The sequence below is a fragment of the Pyxicephalus adspersus genome, chromosome 3 (assembly GCF_032062135.1).
Source record: "Pyxicephalus adspersus chromosome 3, UCB_Pads_2.0, whole genome shotgun sequence".
Taxonomy (NCBI): Eukaryota; Metazoa; Chordata; class Amphibia; order Anura; family Pyxicephalidae; genus Pyxicephalus; species Pyxicephalus adspersus.
Window position 1 is genome coordinate 101,228,579 of NC_092860.1, and position 15,445 is coordinate 101,244,023.

At 35.1% G+C, this 15,445-nt stretch overlaps 1 protein-coding gene across 1 annotated transcript in view; it reads right to left on the minus strand.

The window, feature by feature from the left end:
• SLC7A11 (solute carrier family 7 member 11) overlaps positions 1-15,445 on the minus strand; it is a 124,245-nt gene that overhangs the window by 38,414 nt on the left and 70,386 nt on the right. Inside the window, 1 exon segment of the mRNA XM_072405832.1 lies at positions 798-921. Coding sequence (XP_072261933.1) covers positions 798-921 — 124 coding nt within the window.

The following is a 15,445-nucleotide window of genomic DNA, read 5'->3' on the forward strand; positions in this document are numbered from 1 at the left end:
TATGAATTCCTCATTTTACCACTTATGACCGACACCATCATTGAGTGCACTGTACAGAACTACTACTACTACTACTACTACTACTACTACAGTGTACATCCACGCGGCGTCTCATCTTCGGTCCTCTGAACTCCAGCTGTCTTCCTCTTCTGCATTCCTCTACGATCTCCGGTCTGAGATACACGCTCACAGCACTGCAGACCGGGATCTTATGCTACTCTCTTAATGACCAATTTTCACTTAACCCCCACGTCTCAAGAACAGAACCTGGTTGTTTAGTAAGGAGCATCTATATATATACAAATTTTAATACTATAATTGTACTAAACAATTAAAGTAATAAACAGAGATATCTACATACTGCAATTGGTTTTGGAAGTTGAAATCATATTATTTTATACTATACCATTATACCATACTATATTACAGATGACCAAGAGAGCACTGATTCCTGATTGTTAGTGGAGACCAAAGCTGTCACTGGCAGCTGCTTAATATACCATCTGGTAGCTCCCAAAAGGATGGCATCTAGAAACATATTCTGTTGTGTGCTGAGAAACATTAATAAATAGTTTGCAGGCAGGAATACGTTAAAAAGAGGATAGCTAAAACTATTGTACTATATGAAAACAATTTTCCTAAATACAACATGTATTAGGCTGTCTTAAGCTAGTGACTGCTACAAAAGCTGTTTTTTTTTTTTTGTACATACATGTTACATTCCAATACAATTTTCAATATGGCAATTAAAAAAATATCTGCAATTTTTAATCATATAGGTTTGTATGCTTTCTTACCACAGCTACGGCACTGGAAGCTACCAGCTCTTCTGCTGTAATGGTTGTGTAGTAGGCCACATTGGTTAAGACATACCCAACTGTCACAGTTACCATCGATATACATATTGCAAGTGGAATGTTTCTACAAAAAGAAAAAAAATGTGTGAGAGAATGAAAATAATATAAAATTGTGTGTGAAAATTATTGAAAAATAATTGAGTAATAGGCTGAATGCATTGGTTAGAAGTTTGTACATCTGTGTTCCCCATAGCACACTGTCGGGCAGTAATCAAAGAGAGAGAACAGGAAGAAAAGAAAATGACTGCAGCGGTGAGTTTGCAGCAAGGCTTGGTGGGTGAAGAATGCGGACTGCCCTTGACAAATATTTTTAGTGGGATATTATTGATATAAAATTGCAAAGGTAGGGTGATTTTTATCATTGCACATTAACTGAGCAGTTTCTGACCTTTTAGGATGCAAACATGTGTATATCTAGTGGCCTTAAACATTGTTTATCACACTGTTAAATGCAAATCTCTACCACTACTGTGAATATTTGACCTAGCCCTTTCACTTTCTGGGTCTTTCAGTTATTAGTAATAGTATGAACTTTATATTTTTATATTATAAACTAAATTCATATTTGGTTTTGAACTAAATATGGAAGGAATACAACCCCTTCGTATTGCTGTCTGTGTACCCATTCCAGTTACCATTGTCACCATTGTAGAAAGTGATGGGAAATCCAATAAATTAATTCCTCATTCATAAAAAACATTGTTTTTTTTAAATATATTTAAATAAGTAAATATCAGATCTTCAAGCAGTGAGCCCAAATAAATGTGATAAAAACACACAATTTAAAAAGTGTAATGGGTAACTCTGAAAAAAGTAGATCAAAATTGGGGTTTTAATAGACCCATCCACCCAACCTCCAATGTCTTTGATTTTCATTGGTGAATTTGCTAGTTCTGTGGATCTTTCAATAACAATTTATTTATTGAGCATTTGTTTTTCAACAAAAGGAAAGTTTCAAACTTACTAATCACTAACTAATAATTAAGTACAGCACCCCAATATATATATATATATATATATATATATATATACAAAATGCACAGGATATGCAATGATAATTTAAAAATTACCAACTGAACATTCACCATTCATCTTTAGAGAATTAAATATTTTGACCCAATCAACATCCACAGACCACATATGATGATATGTGTTTGTACTGCCATCAAACATACAATCCTGTCCAGTGGGAAAAACACTGCTGTGCATCTAATTATTAACAATCTGTGAGCAATAAACTGCAAGTTGAGGCCAATTACATACAGGCAGATTGTTTCCTTCAGATTGATTTCCTATCAAGTAAAATGATCTGATCTAGAGTCAGATTGAAGTAAAATGTATAATTAACTAATCATTGGCATCTGAATTTCTACGTCTGCATTGGTTCTGAAGTATTGGTTCATAGTTACCTTTCATATATTTGTTGGTCTGTATAGTAAAACAAAGCAAATGCCCTTCACATGCTGTTTTTTGTCCACTGACTTTCTATGTACTTTCTATTTGTATAATATTTGTAACTGATCTTATAGTTTGTACCACCTCCCTTGCTTCTCAAAGCTTGGATTGCTAAAATATTTTTACCCTGCTCCTCTAAGTATGCTTCTATCCAATCCTTCTTCTTTCTTAGTGGTTGGTTTACTGGAGATGATTTCCTTTATCAAAAAACCTCTGAAATACGCTTTAAGTGAATCTTACACAACACCCTGTAGTGTTGTGCATACATTAAGCAGAATAAACTGAGTCAGCTCCAATACTAATTTACTGTGAGACAGAAGAATATAGATAGCCAGAAGGGATTCAGTCATCATGAATAATTTCTGTATTACTGTCCAAAAAATAATGTCAACATTAAAGGTGGATGTTCCAAAATCCCTCAAGGCAACATCTAAATTGAGTGTACATATTGATAAGCTTAAAAAATACCTATTGGCAAATATATGTGTGTAATGTGACGAGTAACAAAAATAATTTGATCCATTTAGATATTATAAACACAAAGATCATATAGAACACAAAAAAACACATTTCCAGCTTTTCATGCTATTTATTCAACAGTAGAATGGCAATTGGCCTTTACTGTAGGAAAAAATAAATGGTAAAGTTTGCTTCCCATTGATGTCAATGTTTGCAGCAAAGTTCACAAACCTATTTGCATCTCTGCAGATGAGACTGAGGAAGCACCAGGCCCATTGTTCCAGAAGGGTAGATCTTTGCCTATATTTTGAATGGTGCACTGTTGTCTTGATCTTATGATCCGTTTTGGGCAGCAAAGGCCTTTTCCAGACATACTACATCCAAATTAATTTGGTGAGCTGACCTCCACAAAGTTCTTTCTGATGGCCTGACAATTCATTTATTCTTGTCATGGTGATACAACACATTTCAATAGCAACAAGCTTCACAAAATGAAAATTGCAATAAAAAAATGTTTTAGAGGTGAAGGACCACACAGGATAGAGGACATCAGCCCCATGGTGAAGCGTTGAAGTGGAATTATCATGCTTTGTATTTCCTCAGCTGGAACTAAGGCTTTAGTCAAGGTGGAGGGAATTATGAACACTTCCAAATGTCAGTTATTTTTGGCCAAAACCTTCAAGCGTCTGCTAGAAATCTGAATGTGAAGAGGATTTCCACATTTCAACCCAACAATGACCCCAAGCATACTTACAACAAATCAACTAAAGAATGGCTGAATCAGAAGAAAATTTAAATTTTGGAATGGCCCAGCCAGAGCCCAGACCTAAACCCAATGGAAAATCTGTGAGGTGACCTGAAGAAGACTGTGCACAAGAGATTATCTCGCAGTCTGACAGATATGGGGAGCTTTTGCAAGAAAGAATGGGCAATTATTGCCAAGTCAAGAAGTGCCATGCTGATCGACTCCTACTCAAGAAAAATGAATGATGTAATTAAATCAACAAAGTATTAGGTTAGGGGTGTACACACCTATGCAAACAGCTTATTGTATTTTTTTTTTATTTTTTTATATTTGTCCCTAACAGATTGTTTTTCAAATAGATTGTACAGGTTATAGGTCACAATAATGTTAGGAAAAGCTTTACAATGATTTATTGTGGTCTCATTCCTTTACATCACAAAAATCTGGCATGCATTTTAACAGGGGTGTGCACACTTTTTATATCCACTATATGTGGCTTACTAAAGCCACTGGTAGAGGCCCTCAGAAGCAGCACCTGTCTTGGCAACTAGAAATGACTGATCATGGGACAAAATGTCAAGGACAAGTGAGGTTATTTCAGGCTCATATTTTGTGATAGCCTTATCCTTTAGTAGACATATTGTGAGCAAAAGAAGCAGCAAATTCTCCAAGATAAGTATGTACTTCAGGAATTCTTTCAGTTTTTCAGAGCCGACATCAGCACATTAGAAAGAAGATGAGACTTTTTAACATTAGGCACATTTTTATTTCATAGTGACGTGCCTACTTGTTATTGTGGAACAAATAGAATCTCATTTGGTTTGCACCTAATAAAGCACAAATAAAAAGTAACACAGATATTAAGTAACCTGCACAGATCTCAGAAATCTCTTAATAAACTTATCCTAGGTGACTAAGGCTTTTATAATAGAGTCATTTCCATTTGGTTTATTCTTCTTCTTAATATTATTAATAATATTATTAACAAACATGATTTATATAGCGCCAACATATTACGCAGCGCTGTACATTAAATAGGGATACAGCCAACCTCACTGACAACTGGCAAAGTAAAAACATGGGAATATTTTCCATTTAGGTATCTCGTTTATTATGAAAGTATACTTTAAATTGTTTTTTCTAAGACAGGGTTAAATCATTTCTACATACCAATGAAAGTTTTTTTTAGTGATTTGTACCCCGCAGCTCATTAACTTCCATTGGAATACAAAGATGAGCTCTGCTGACTTGTTAAGGGCAACACTACCATAGATGCCTATTCCCTTTTATAAGTATGTTTGGCAGCAACTCCCCAAACAAGCAGCCCTTTTAAATACAGATGAATTCAGATAATGCCTTAGACGTCAAACAGCCCTTGGCTATCCAGTGGAAGTTAATGAGCTGAGGGATGTAAATCGCTGTACAGCCTTCCTATGTAAGTAAAAAGAGTATGTTTTTCTGGGAGAACCTTTAATGGTCTGCGTATATTAAATGTGTCAGGTATTTTATTACATTGTATATAGCTCACATGATACAAGCCAGCAGTGTAAATACAAGTCTTAAAAAATGAAATTGCAGTGCACCTCTGAGCATTACATTAACCTTGATATTTTTACACTTATGAAAGGGGAATATGAGGGAACATAACCTTTAAAAATGAGCCCCATCGAAAATAACTCACAGGGAGGAACTTTTTTCTGGACGCTTGTATGACATTTAAAATGCTGATGCTGTTCTTACCCTTTTTCAAGTCCATTCTGAATGTACTTGGTGGATGAAAGGAATTTAATAATGCTTTTGTGTTAAATAACACTTTTTTTTGTAATAATGTCTTTTTTTGTAAACAGAACAAAAAATAGGATGTATGTAATCGGAAACACTAAAACCATTAGGTAAGGTATGGTAAAGAAAGCTGTTAAGCAACTGGCCTTTGTTATTGCTAGAAAATCTGGGCTTCCCACCTAAACTATACATTTGGAGAAAGTGTGGAGTTTGGAGAAAGTTTTACAATTTTTTGGACTACTTATCAAAAAACGCTTTCTGCAAAACTGGGAACACAATAATAAAATGCTATTTTTAAGTACAAGGTATTTAGCTAACTGCACACCTATTCATTTGGTTGGAAGTTGGGACTAACTGCTGCTAATAAAGGCAAAATAAGCCAGAAAAAGTGCCAGGGGTATTTATAGGGCATGCACAGCACCAGATATATAATTTAGCCAAACAAATGTGGGAACACACAATACAAGAGATTAAAACTATTACCATTCGGAAGAAAACAAATTGTTCAGAAAAAAAAAGTGTTCATTCAAAGTTTACAGTTGATGTTAGTCCTGCCTAAATGACATGTAATAAGCTAAATCACTATGTATCATAAATAATATAGTTTTCCTATTTTTGCATCCCATTGCCACTAAACACCTCCAACCCTTTTTAGCCACTACCTGTCTATATGATCTAACTCAAACATTCACTATATAAGTTTGCATTGGTCACCTAAAAGTGGCAATGGTGGGTTATTCCTGTGCAGCCACATGTAGAGGCATGCGTGGTAAGGCATTCAATAAAGAAAGCAATGGATACTTACCTGTTCTGCTGCCCCACTTTGCAGGGAACTAATGTTGGAGAAACCACACTGAAATCAACTTTTAGGATTACATTACCAAAACTCATGCATGACTTTAAACATATAGTTGCCATTAGTGATTGTTTTGGATGACAGAAGAGAGGCATCAGCTAGTTATTTATTTATCTGGCAAAATGGATTTCTAAATGACATCTTGGAGCTGGATTTTCCTAGCCATAGGCTAGGTTGCCATAAAGACTAGGGGAGACATTTGTGTTACTCTGCCAAATGCCACTATCACAGCTGTAAAATGATCAATATAATACATAAAGTGCTTTTTAAAGGTTATTTTTCTGGGCAAGGTCCTCTCCTCCTCCTGTGTCATTATTTGTATCTGTCAGTTGAAACCCCTATTTATTGTACAGCACTGCGTAATATGTTGGCGCTATATAAATACTGTTTATTAATAATAATAATAATAATAATAATAATAATAATAAAGGTTTTCCTGCCTACAATAATTATGATTCCCACTATTGACTCTCAAGCTCTTATGCAACTACTGCCAACTTTTATCATGGACACCTCTCTACCAACCAGGGTAGCCATGATAATTGCACTGAACACCCTGGACCCACTTTGTTGCAAACCATACATAGAAGCAGCCAATGCACCCCCCCAAGTGACCAGACATGTAGGAGCATGACGTGGAAAAGCTACACCCCTTCAGTACAGCAGGGTGGCAAAAGTTTTCCTTCTGTTTTTCCTCCCTGTAATGTGCAGGGGGATTCCTGTGGGCTTCAAAACTACAAAAAAAACCAAATTGCTGCTGCAAAGCTAAACTAAGTCCCACAGGTAATACATTATATAAGACCCATTTATGAGTACCCTCAGGGCATTTTCTTCAAAGATCTCAGGGTCATAAAGACGTCTTTTGCCTCAAGGCTTTGTTTATGTAAGTAAGGTGGAGAAGAGGGCCTTGCATGGAACAGCCCAGGTTGAAAAGCACTGACTGAAATTTTAACCTATATGATCACAAATGATCCTCTTGGGCACTTTCTTACAAAATGTAAAACAATAGGTGATAGTACACGTACAAGTACAGGCACATTAACGTAGCAGCATGCAGTATTGCAATATATTGATAGGAAATGTTTTAACTGCAGCTTGTATGCATTAAAAAATGCATGCATATTGCAGAATAAGTGAATTGATATGGGTCGAGTCCCAACAGCAGAACTATGATTACAATGTACAAGAATGTTGTTCTTTTAAAATTACAGGGTACGTTTTTATAAATGGCCTGTCAAGTAAGAGAAATGTTTCATTCATCCTTGCTGTGATACGCATGATGATATTACAAAGGTCAGTCTGTAACCTAATTACAAATATTATCTATCAAAGCACATATTTATGATAAATGACAAGATCACATCATGTGAAAATGTCACTATAAAATGGTTATTGTTTTTCTTTGCCTTTTCCCCCCTTTTCCCTATAGTGGAACTGTATATGAGAATCCTGCAGAAATTGACAGTGGTACTTTTTCAAGTATCATTGCATGACTTTGTAGAGGAATAAAAGACATTTAGAGCTGTATGCATTACAGCAGTTATAACAATATTTCTAAGGAGGACATATACATATGTCAAATGCATTTATAATATAATTATAATATATTTATAATATATATATATATATATATATATATATATTGGTCAAGCCAAAACTTTGCTCAAAGAGTGTGGAAGGAAGCTTAGGAAGCTTAACTTAGGAAGGTATGGGTAGATGGACAGTAAAGAAAAAAAAATGGCCCTTGGTAGGAATTTACATTTACCTGGGAGACTAAAACTACAGCTTTATATCCAAGCAATTATCAAATTTTTACAATAACTGTGTACATCGTTTCTCAGTATAGGTCCACTTTAAGGCTGGTCATACTCTATACAATCTGATTGTACAAGATCCTTGAGTATACCATTGTCTATGTAGCGCAAATGTATGTAACAACTGCCTGGCCCTTATGGAGCCAAAACAGGATCAATTCTTTAGAAAGTATTGTATTATAACAGTAAGCCACAGTTACAGATGTCCGCAATATCAAAAATGAGCAATACACTATGAAAAATAAAGTGTCTTCAAAGACACTATCTGCTAGATGTAGTGCTAATGAGGTTTTTAATAGCAAACTTTATCAAACAGTAGAAATGTTGAAAAAAGCCAAGAAAAACAGTTAAAGTGCCTGAGGGGAAACATATCTATATCATATTACAATTAGAATCCCTGACCTTTCAATAACTTACTAATGTCATCTTAACCATATTTACTGCCTAAATATTTGTCCAGCTTTGTGTACATCACACAAAGTATAAATGTTTTTTTTTTTTTTAACCTCTCCGGGTTAAACAAAGGTAAACCTTGAAATGTCTTTTATAAAGGAAGTCCCCAGGTACATAAGGAAATAGGAACTGTAGGTTTGTTCCTAAGTTGAATTTGTATATCACCCAAAACCTCAGCTGTGTTTAGCAAAAGATTTTTTCAGCAAGTCATGCAAACTGCCCCCCTCCAACCTATCGAGCATGCACAGGAATTAGCAGGGAAGTCCTGTTCGTATCTAGGAGTCGTACATATGTTGGATGTCCTTAATTCGGGGACTATCCACATATAGATATATATTGATAAAGTAGAAAAGCATTAGATCAAAATCTAATGTCATCAAAATGTCAAAATGCAAAATGTTATTGCTAGATATAGGGGGATTTTCCCCTTTATTTGTACTGATAACCAATGGCATAAACAAAAGAGTAAGGGGTAGTCAGAAATAAGAATAGTCATCCCTGGAGCAAGAGGTGAGGGGAATATTTCCAATAAAGAATAAGGACAGCTTTTCAGGGACAACTTTCTAAGAAGGTAATTGCCCTCCTTTTTAATTTTCGGTTGTATCTGTGGTACAGGAAGGGATGGAAAGTTTCCATTGTGGTGCACTGACAGCTACTCTGTTTAAAACAAATACCAATCAAGATTTGGCAATGTATACACTCATATTCCGAAACTACTAACAAGTACTGTATATGCATTTTCCCTCCAACCATAATTGTTGGTAAAATAAGGATTTGTTTTTATATGCGGTTTTATTTTTTTGATGCTTGCTAAAGGACCACATTTATGCTGTCCATCTGGCTACAGAAACACCAATCTCTATGAAAAGAGCGCTGTGAAGGTATTATAAAAAAAGGAAGCTATGTATCTTACAGAGAATAATACAAAATAACAGCAGAAAATGCAGTTCACAAATACTTATGCATAAGTGAAACCTAAACATCAACAAATAGCATTTTATTTAGAGTGCCATAACTTAATGGTCAAATAGCCGCAAAGCAGACATATATTGTGAAACAGCAGAGATCTGTAGCAAAAAATGAAAACAAAAGAACAATGGTAGCAAAAGTGTACCCTATTATGGAAATCATGTTATACAAAGTAAGATACAAACACAAATTTATAAATAACAAGCACAACAATACTCAGAATAACATGCAAGGAGTATCAACCATTAAGTAGAAAAGAGTAAGGAACTTAACACAGAGATTTTTTTACTTTAAAAGCTTAAACACATTTTCCAGTGGCTGTGTAAACAGAGTAGATGTATCTCTAAATTTATTCATAGGCTCAATTTTACCATTTATGGGAGTTGATAATTGTATTTTAAAGTGATTATGGATGCACAACAATCTTTTCCTTATCTGACTAGTTATATTTAAACATGTTAGATGTTTCAAATGCAATGACATCTTCATATTCTCCATCTTCCTATCTGTACATTCTTAGAACATATTTTTTTTATGTATATCAATGTCAAACCCATCCCAAATAATAGCATTCTTGTATTTGGCTATTATTGGCTAATTATATGATCACACTTTTGAAACATAAGTAGAAGTCCTTAATGTAATTTTGGGTTAAGGATCAAGAAATTTTGGATCTTGGCATAAGCACAAGCTCGGAAAGGTCAATTTGTGTGCATCTATAGGTCAACCGCAGCGGAATTTAGGTTTCACCACCATATTGGCTCTTGGTTTAGCTACTATTTATATGATTCTAAATTTATTCACAATTGCAATTTAATAAGAAAAAAAACTTTCTAAGTTGTTGCTGTTTCCACTGTCAAAACAAGCTCTAAAGTAGAATAGATAGACAAAAATAAAGTACTCCAAAATTGAGTGGCCTATAAACAGATTATACTAGATGCCTTTGTTGCAAGAACAATGTCCTTAGTGATATGAAAAAAATTATTTTCCAAAACTTAAGAGTTAATCACATTAGATGTATTATTTGACAATATAATAAAGATTTGGATTTCCCTAGAGTTTGTAAAGCAGATCAGTAACCATTTTAACATGATGAAAAGCAGCGTTAATTTATGTCTAAATTGATGTGCCTTAGGGATTGCTATCAATGGGTCATTGTGGAAAATATTTTCTGATTGCTTTTTCTCACACTTTCCAACTTAAGTAAGAGTGCATTGTTTGTATAAACATGCTATTCATGCCTGAAGTTTTTTCTTCTGTGATTATGCATCAACTGTATCTAATTGCTAGCCGACAAAAAGAAACCATCAAGGTTATTTATGCAGTATGATCCACAGAATCACTTTGTATTCCATTTACTCTGTTTATCTTGCCTATATGTGTCCTTGGTGTGGATTCCACAGAGATGAAGCAGGATTTTCACAGAAACCGGCTTTAAGAAGCTATGCATTTTAATATGGTTTTCCCATTTATCATTTCTGGTATAACACAGTTAACCTGTAACAGTTCATTTTTAATTACTGTATGAAATAATGCGTAGACAGTATCTCAGAACACTTATTAGGAGGAAGACTGACATTGTTTTATATGTTAAATCATTGTACTGGAAACAGAAACATACAGACAGTAGCACAGAACGATCAGTGAAAGTTCCTCCAGGAAGAATACATGCATGTTGTCTTTCTACCAATTATTTAGTTCTTTTGACATGAACATCTGTATAGAGGTAATAGGCCGTTACATGTCTACATGACTGGTGCGATTCAGGCTGTTTCTTTACATTCGGAAATCAAACTCAAATTTTGAAGCTGGATGGGTTCAAAAGTCAGATTGTATACCTGCAGATGTTAGAAAATGAGGGTTTTTTATAGCTAACCTTTGTTTTGGCTTAAAGGAGAAGAGTCTGAATCTGTTTGTTAGCAGTCAAGTATCTAGTAGACAAGGGCCATGTGTCACCCAACATTGTACACCACAGCAAAGCTTGGATTGCCATTTCGGTGTGTTTAAGTCATCCCCTGGTAACCTGGCTAGCAGCTGTGGAAATATCTGAGCCTAGAATATTGGATCCCAGTAACAGAAAGGTGTACTGACAGGCAGTGTTGGTAAATCTCACCAAGTCCAGTCGGAAAAGAAGAACATTTTTAGTCCTTGGGCCTTATTTATTAATGTTCTCCAAGGCTGGAGAGGATACACTTTCATCAGTGAAGCTGGGTGATCCAGCAAACCTGTAATGGATCTGGTCCAGGATTCAAATCATTTGCTAGCAAATAGCAATTGACTCTGAATAAATTCATTCCAGGTATGCTGGATCACCCAGCTTCACTGATTAAAGTGTATTCTTCTCCAGGAGAGCTTTAATAAATCAGACTCATTGAATTGTGCTACAACCACAAGCTGTAATAGTAATTCTGCCACAGGTAGCATGACCAAAGTGTTATCTTGTATTAAATTTGCTTCCACAAGTACTGTTGTAAAGTACACCAGAAGTAACACTAGAAATATAAGCAAGGATAGAAAATTACTAAGAACTTTGTAGAGTGCCATTGGGCTGGTTGATAGCAATACCTAGACTAATTTGTGGGGCTCCTCAAAATATAGGAGTAGCTAGTGTTGCAAAAAAAAAAAAAATGTATTCCTGCAAGGGATATTGCATTTTGCTGAAAGTTTAGATATGTTGTAAATGCCTGTTTTGAAGTTTGTGTTACCAAGTATTTAGGTAGGCTATCATATACCATTTTGAAATATTACTGGGTTGAATGGGTTCACTGTTAAAAAGCTTTTTTTTGTCCTCTTGTTTAAGAGTTCATCTTAGATTGGACTGTTTGCTTGTAAAAAAACATGATAAAGCTGAAAACATTTGTGTCATGAATCATAATAATATTTTCTATAAAACAGGCTTTGTATTCAGGGCATTTAGTTTATTTTGAGAAGATTTAAAAAAAACTTTGATTTACTCAGCTAAAAATATAGTTCATCATAAATACATTTCTTGTGCATCATAAGATGTTTACTACCTTACAAATTGTTTTCTTTCTAAAGAAGAGTAGAAAAGCCTGGAAAAAGATAACTGCCCCCACAGAAAGTAAGAATTCCCAGTTTAAAGCTGCTGGAAGAAAACTTGGGCTGTGGCTTTTTTTTTTTTTTTTTTATGTAAACCAACTGTATGTAAGCCTTTGTATGCCATTTCATGTCTTTAGGTGAACTAAACTACAAGGTTAAGTTGGGCTTTCAGTAACAACAGCATCTTACATTTATTGCTCTTGTCAAAGTATTTATGATAGTATTTTAGCTCCTCCAGGAAAAATGTGAACTTCTAATTCAATAACCTATTGATGTGTTAGTTGTTCACAGATGAATATTTTAGAATGGTATGTGTATGCATGTAAATGTAATAACAGATTGCAGAATATTGATGCAATGACAACAGCACTGCTTCAGCCCCTAAATACATAAGTCAATCATTTACCATTTGTTCTGTATTCATTTACAATAACCCAATACCATGTTTGGAACAGAGCTCACAATGCTTTGCAATCTTGCTGTATCTACTCTAGTCAGTTTTGGAATGGATGGCAGTTTTGCCTCTTGTCCTATTTTAGTCCCACTGTCAGCATTGTGCTTCTATGCCACAAGCAGTAAAGAAAGTATTATGGAGACAGGAGCAACATCGTCAGTGTTGGAGAAATCAGAAGTCTTTACAGATGCAGAGTAATAGAAAAATATTTTACGTTCTTAGTCAACAGGGTAAGGGGGAGCAAGTTGAGAATTCCTGGCATAATTGTGTTGAAATCACAAACTTTTATTTCAACAATACAAGTATAATATCAGCATAAAAATATGTGTAAAATGCCAACAAACAGGCATAGTGTGACCATTACAACATCATAAGCTATAACTGATAAAATGCTATCTCAATTTTTAATTCCCAACACGCTTCGCGGATGAAATCACTTCTTTAGGGAGTAGATAGCAATAGAACAGATAACATATCCAGTAATTAATATGAAAAAATATAGAAGTTTCCCAATTAATGCTAGTATATAAAATAGTATAAATAAGAGAAAAGATGCAGAATAATGACAAATTCACTAAGTTTGATCTTCCAAAAAAAAACAGTCAGCAATGTTGGGTATACTCTCAGTATAGGTAGTTTGCAACAATCTGCCTACTGTCTACAGGTTATCTGCAAAAAGAGGGTGCACTGTTTTCAGCCTAAAGCCTGTTTTCCTAAAGAAGCTTCAGTCAGGGCCCTTTAGCACTTGCACAGGTATGGCAGCTCGAACAAACTGCTGTTGTGCACCAAGAAGCGTGAAAGCGAGCTGAAGGTAGCCACCTCTATGGCGTTACATCTCAGACTCTACAAGCTACGGTTAGAAGGGTAAATGTTAAAGTAGGAAATGTCATAGTACTACATTTAAAAAACACACACAGCAACAAAATCACAAACACGGCTTGTTTTGCAGCTACAGGACCTGGCCACCTTGCAGTCACTATATGGACCATGAAATTCTCTAAAGACCAAAGTATTCTTTGGTCATCTGTGTGACAGGTAAATCTTTGTCACACAGATAGGTGGGTCACAAAAGTGGGTCAAAAAACAAGACAATGATCACAAGCATACCAGAATATCTCATTTCTGTGCCAGGACCTTAAGAAAGCTGTCCATAATCAAATGCCTGTAAACCTTATTGAACTGAAGCAAGGTTGTAAAGAAGAGTGGGCCAAAATTCCTTCACAACTATTTAAGATATTGATAAAGTGATACAGAAAACAATTACTTTATTGCTGCTAAAGATGGCTCTACAAGATTTTAAAAAAAAGGTTGTACTTCCTAAATCAAAAATGACACAGTGGAATCTGGTATATATGCCGACATATTACGCAGCACTGCACAAAGTCCATAGTCATGTCACTAACTGTCCGTCAAATGGGCTCACAATCTAATGTCAATACCTCAGTCATATGGCATTAACACAGTCTAAGGTTAATTTTTAGGGGAAGCCAATTAACCTTACTGCATGTTTTTGAAATGTGGGAGGAAACTGGAGGAAACCCAGCAATCACAGGGAGAACACACAAACTCCATGCAGATAGTGCCCTGGCCAAGATTCAAAAAAGAAGAAAATGTTTAGTCCTTGGTCCTGATTTATTAAAGCTGGTCCTTAACACATTCCATGAGGTAAAATTTAAAGTATTTTGGAACATGCTAAGGACCAGATTTTTTATATTGTGTACTGATGTTTAAAACTTTAGACTCATGACTGTTTTACATTATTTATTGTGGTTTTATGTACGTTACTTTTTGTGCACTGCAAGAAAATTAGTCTGTTAATTATGTACAAATATATTGGAAAAACCAACACAGTACTGCACAGAGTGGAATAAATAGAATTTCCTATTTACTTGGTATGCAACTGATATAACTTTATACAAAAAATGGTAATAAATAAAAAAAACACGTAAGGTATTTTTAACTATAAAAGAAATGTGTGTTTTATCCCAACATATTCCCATATGAATGAATTATTGAATTTTCTGAATACCTGATTTATGAGCTGGATAACACTGCCTTAAGCTTAAATCATTTCTAATAAAACAAGGCAAACTTCCTTAAGTTCATTTTCAGCAGAATATTACATCTGAAAATGCCTGTACTCAATGTAGACACAGCTGATTGCTTCTGCCATCTGTGTTACTGTAGAGATATCTCTGGTGGTGTTGCTGTTTAAATTCAGGCCAACTGTAAAATCGACATGAACATTCGTCACTTACTACTTGTAAAACAAAACCAAACTAAATTAATTGCTATGCCCCTAAACATGGAATTGTGACCGAAACCCATTAATTCACACCCCCAATGCTTTGTTCAACAATAGGTTTTTGTCCCATGTTAGTTGGTTTGTCCCGTATTACTGTCCATCCCAGACCCCAAAGCCTTCCCTTACAGTGGGGGCTCCATATTTAAAGGGAAGGAATGCTTCCTTACAACCTGGTCCCTTAAATAATTATAGGCATTTTGGGTGGTCCTATGGATGAATCTCAATATAATTTAGCC